Source organism: Primulina huaijiensis, chromosome 2 (genome assembly GCF_012295235.1).
Source record: "Primulina huaijiensis isolate GDHJ02 chromosome 2, ASM1229523v2, whole genome shotgun sequence".
Classification (NCBI taxonomy): Eukaryota; Viridiplantae; Streptophyta; class Magnoliopsida; order Lamiales; family Gesneriaceae; genus Primulina; species Primulina huaijiensis.
In genome coordinates this window covers 30,668,585-30,674,349 of record NC_133307.1, presented here as the reverse complement: position 1 = coordinate 30,674,349, position 5,765 = coordinate 30,668,585, and the positions used below count along the sequence as shown (strand labels likewise).

General features: G+C 33.2%; 1 protein-coding gene across 1 annotated transcript; it reads left to right on the top strand.

Annotated features, from left to right (window-relative positions):
• Positions 1–546: 546 nt before the first annotated feature.
• On the top strand, positions 547–1,030 carry LOC140961599 (auxin-responsive protein SAUR50-like). Its single transcript, XM_073420244.1, has one exon. The coding sequence runs from the start codon at positions 716–718 to the stop codon at positions 1,013–1,015; it is 300 nt and encodes a 99-aa protein (XP_073276345.1). The 5' UTR covers positions 547–715; the 3' UTR covers positions 1,016–1,030.
• Positions 1,031–5,765: the final 4,735 nt, after the last annotated feature.

Below are 5,765 nucleotides of genomic sequence, written 5' to 3'. Positions count from 1 at the left end.
ATATATCAAAATCCAATTACAACATATCTATCCCTCAATTTTTTTTTTAAAAAAAATAGAATTTGCTTGTAGTTTATCGAGGTATTAAAAATAGAAATTGCTTGTAATTTGTTGAATTTTGTTCATAAGTTTAGCCGTTTTGGCGTTTTCTTTTGGTGTGTACCTGCTTTTTAAATGCTCAAAATTTTAAAGAAAAAAAACAGCATTACCGCCCCATTTTTATTTCATTTTCACGTATTTGTACATATGGTTATTTTGAAGTTAAAGTTTCAGTTAATCCCAACAAGTATACTCTATAATTCGTTTATATTTTAAATTCAAAAATCTCTATAAATTATTAAAAACAATTTCCAATAAAAATTTATACAATTTCATCGTTATGTATTATAAATTTTTGTATTTAGAATATTATACACACACACACACACACTCAAAATATAACTAATCAGAGCGTGGACTTTTCGAAGCTGGCCCTAGAATTTGCCTACGCCAAGTAACAACACTACCGACTAAAGACTTCAGAAATGGTCAAGTCGATCGGAAAGATTGGTCAAATAATTCACTAATTAATCTATTTTCTGAACTTTTCAACATCTCCACCTTATATATAGCATACCCAACTCTGATTCTTTTCCAAGCTAGCCAACAAATTAATCTCAGTCCAAAGATCTACATAGCTTGTTCTTGAAATAATCTTTTCAAATCCCATAAAAAAATGGCCTTCAGAAACTCAGTCTCACAAATCAAGCAGAAATTATCGAAGCACAAAGGGGATGAAACTGAAGATCAATGGCTGCCGTCGGACGTGCCGAAAGGGCATTTCGCGGTGTATGTAGGAGATGACAGAAGCAGATACGTTGTTCCTATTTCGTTCTTTAGCAGCCATGAATTCCAAATGCTGCTCCAAAGTGCAGAAGAAGAGTTTGGCTTTGATCAGCACATGGGGCTCACTATTCCTTGCCAAGAAGAAGCTTTTCGGTCTATAATTTCGATGCTTACTTTGTTAGAAAATTAAAACAATAAATATCTTTCAGTGTAATAAAATCACGGTGCTACTTAGGAAGAGATGCTGATTTTTGAGTCTCGAAGACAACCTCACATGAATTAATTTGGGGTCCAGAAGTAGGATAGATAGATATTTTCTCCTTCCCATCCTTAGTGTTAATTTGGTCGTTTTCGATCGACCAATTTTTTTATTTTTTATTTTTGTAATGAATTACATGTTCTTTTGAAAGGGTTGTGAAAAACTTGACTTGTTCTATGTTATATTAAATTTCTGATATTCATGTATATAGATTTGAACATTTCATCGTATGAAAAATATCACACACTTGATCAATAAAGTTGCTAAAAATTCAACAATTAGAGCATCGATTGGTTATGAAAATATGTGATGTCATCAAACAAGGATATATCTAGGTCGTGTTCCGAAAACGAAATCAATCTTTGTTTTAGATAAACAACACTTATCGTTATTGTTGCGAACATATTTCATCATTTAAAGTTTCTTGATCATGTGCTAAGAATATATTAGAAACTTGGTTTGGTATTTATAACGAATATCGATCTCTAACCGGAAAGTAAGTTTAAGGTAGTTCGGAAAATGTCGTAAAAATGATGAAGAAACCTTTTGATATAGAAGAATCCGTGAAGCTTTTCAGTGGAGAGCATCACATAACATCATTAAAACTTGAGAAACACATTTTTAAATATTAATTACCTAAAAATCAAGTCATAAAAACTTCTGTATAAGAAAGGTAAAGAGAAAAAGTGAGCTGAATTTGGGGACGAAGTTTCGAATTCGAACAAGTATTAATTCCGACCCAATACTTCGTAAAGCATATGTGAACTTGGGCATCCCCGATCGAATCAACGAACACATCACACGTACATGAAAATCAAACGCGAAAGATAAACTATTCATTTTTTTGAAGAATCTCGCAGGAAAATTACTCTCCAATATATTATTAAACTCAAAATATGATTTGTAATTTTGCCCCAAAAAAATGATCTGTCATTACGCAAATCTTGTCCAAATTAAATACCTTAAGCATGCATAAAATACTAATTATTAATTGTTAATGGGTTTAATATAAGAATACTTGAGCCCATAACACATATTCACAAATTAAATACAGACACTATATTCAGAATGAAGCCCACAAATTGGGCCCCTAATTTTAATATATTATATAAAAAAAGACTCTATGAATTGACAATTTTGTTGTGAAAAAGTAAAAATTTACGGTAAAAAAATAAAAATCTCAAACTCTCAAAATTATCACACTACACACTTTATAATATTTTTCTCTCAACTCAATTGTGATTTTCTTCACAAATGAGAGATCTATTTATAGAAAATTTTTACAAATAATCCAAAAATAAAATACATCATTACCTACATCATCACACACTAATTTTCAATATTCAACACCTAATTTTACCTAATTTTCAACATTCAACATTCACATTTTCAACACAAATATTTAACACATTTTTAAATAATTTTTCAACACTCCCCCTTGTGATGATGATCATAATGATTGTATACATTACGTGTTTTTATACTGCCTCGTTAAAAACCTTACTAGGAAAAACCCATTGGGATAAAAACCATAGTAAGGGAAAAAGAGTGCAGTCACGTAAACTCCCCCTCATGTTGACACGAACAATTCTTCACAAATTTCGTAGATTGCGCATCCCAATATTATATATGTGCTTTCTGAATATTGTCGTAGGAAGTGCCTTTGTGAAGAGATCTGATGAGTTTTCACTTGATTGAATGTGACGAACATCAATACATTTATTCTTCTCAAGCTCCTTGGTGAATGCGAAGAACTTAGGAGGAATATGTTTAGTTCTGTCGCTTTTTATGTATCCTTCTTTCATTTGAGCAACACATGCAGCATTATCTTCATATAGTATCACAGGCTTCTCGTCGAATGATAATCCGCATGAGATTTGGATATGTTGAGTCATTGATTTTAACCACACACATTCACGGCTTGCTTCATGTAGTGCAATAATCTCGGCATGATTTGATGAAGTTGTTACAAGTGTTTGTTTCTGTGAACGCCAAGAAATTGCAGTGCCTCCACGAGTAAATACATATCCAGTTTGAGAACGTGCTTTGTGTGGATCAGATAAGTATCCAGCATCGGCATAACCAATTATACTTGGATTAGCATCTTTTGAATACAAAAGTCCCAAGTCTGTCGTTCCTCGTAGATAACGGAATATATGTTTAATTCCGTTCCAATGTCTCTTTGTTGGATATGTGCTAAATCTTGCCAATAAATTTACGGCAAAAGATATATCAGGCCTTGTACAATTTGTAAGATACATAAGGGCACCGATAGCACTTAGATATGGTACTTCTGGACCAAGAATATCTTCATCATCTTCACATGGACGGAATGGATCCTTTTCTATGTTTAATGATCTAACAACCATTGGAGTACTTAAAGGATTTGATTTGTCCATATTAAAACGTTTAAGGATCTTTTCTGTATAATTTGTCTGGTGAACAAATATTCCACATTCTTTTTGTTCAATTTGTAAACCCAGACAATACTTGGTTTTTCCAAGATCCTTCATTTCAAATTCTTCTTTCAAGTATGACACAACTTCTTGAATTTCCTTATTTGTTCCAATGATGTTTAAATCATCAACATATACAGCAATAATTACGCATCCGGATGTTGTTTTCTTAATGAAAACACAAGGGCATATTGAATTATTTACATATCCCTTTTTCATCAAGTGATCACTTAGCCTATTATACCACATTCTGCCGGATTGCTTCAACCCATATAATGATCTTAGTAATTTCACAGAATAACATTCTCTGGGTTTTGAACTTTGTGCTTCAGGCATCTTAAATCCTTCAGGGATTTTCATATATATATTACTATCAAGTGATCCATATAAGTAGGCTGTAACAACATCCATAAGACGCATTTCTAAATTTTCAGATACTGCCAAGCTAATCAAATACCGAAACGTAATTGCATCCATCACAGGAGAATACGTTTCTTCATAATCAATTCCAGGCCTTTGAGAAAAACCTTGTGCAACAAGTCGAGCTTTATATCTTACTATTTCATTTTTCTCATTTCGCTTTCGAATAAAAACCCATTTGTATCCAACAGGTTTTACACCTTCAGGTGTAAGGACTATAGGTCCAAAAACATTACGTTTATTTAGCGAATCCAATTCAACCTGGATGGCATCTTTCCATTTTATCCAATCCTGCCGATTTTTACATTCACCAAAAGATTTTGGTTCATGATCTTCATTATCATTTATGATGTCGATTGCCACATTATAAGAAAATATATCATCAATTTCTTCTATATCTTTTCGGTTCCATATTTTTCCAGTATTAATATAATTGATAGAGATTTCATGATTCTCGTCAGTTTGTGGTTCTGACAAAACATTTTCATCATCATGTGTTTCTTCAGGAACATCATTCTCTATTTTGTGATCATTATGTGTTTCTTCAGGAACATCATTCTCTATTTTGTGATCATTGTGTTTCTCTATGAATTTTCTTTTTCGAGGATTTTTATCCTTGGAACCAACTGGCCTTCCACGCTTCAGGCGTTTAATGACATCATGACTATCTTCAATTTGTTTCTTCGGAATTTCAATTCGAGCAGGGGCATTTGCAGCATGTATATATGATTTAGTTACCCCTTTTGTGTCTGCAAATGCATCTGGTATTTGATTTGCTATTCTTTGCAAGTGCACAATTTGCTGTACATCTTTTTCACATTGTTTTGTTCTTGGATCCAGATGTAACAATGATGATACATACCATGTAATTTCTTTTTCGGTATGTTTCTGTTCTCCCCCTAACATTGGGAAGATTTCCTCATTAAAATGACAATCAGCAAAACGTGCTGTGAACACGTCGCCTGTCTGTGGTTCAAGATATCGAATGATCGATGGACTATCATAACCAATATAAATTCCAATCTTTCTTTGAGGTCCCATTTTCTTTCGTTGAGGTGGTGCAATAGGCACATACACCATACATCCAAAAATTCTCAGATGAGAAATGTCTGGTTCTTTACCAAATGCAAGCTGCAATGGGGAGTATTTATGATATGCACTTGGTCTGATGCGAATTAATGAAGCAGCATGTAAAATTGCATGTCCCCATATAGAAATAGGGAGCTTTGTTTTCATAATCATTGGTCTAGCAATCATTTGCAGACGTTTAATCAATGATTCAGCCAATCCATTTTGAGTATGTACATGAGCAACAGGATGCTCAACAATGATTCCCATAGACATACAATAATCATTGAAAGTCTGGGAAGTAAATTCACCAGCATTATCAAGTCTAATTTTCTTGATTGTATAATCGGGAAATTGATTCCTCAATTTTATTATTTGAGCAAGTAATCTTGCAAATGCAACATTTCGAGTTGACAATAAACATACATGTGACCATCTGCTGGAGGCATCAATCAATACCATAAAGTATCTGAATGGTCCACATGGTGGATGGATTGGTCCACAAATATCACCCTGAATACGTTCAAGAAACATTGGTGATTCAGTTTGGATTTTGGCTGGTGATGGTCTTATAATAAGTTTTCCAAGAGAACATGCTTTACATTGAAACTTATTATTCTGAAAGATCTTCTGGTCTTTCAATGGATGACCATGTGTATTTTCTATAATTCTTCGCATCATTGTTGAACCAGGATGTCCTAATCGATCATGCCAATTGGTTAATATTGAAGAATTAT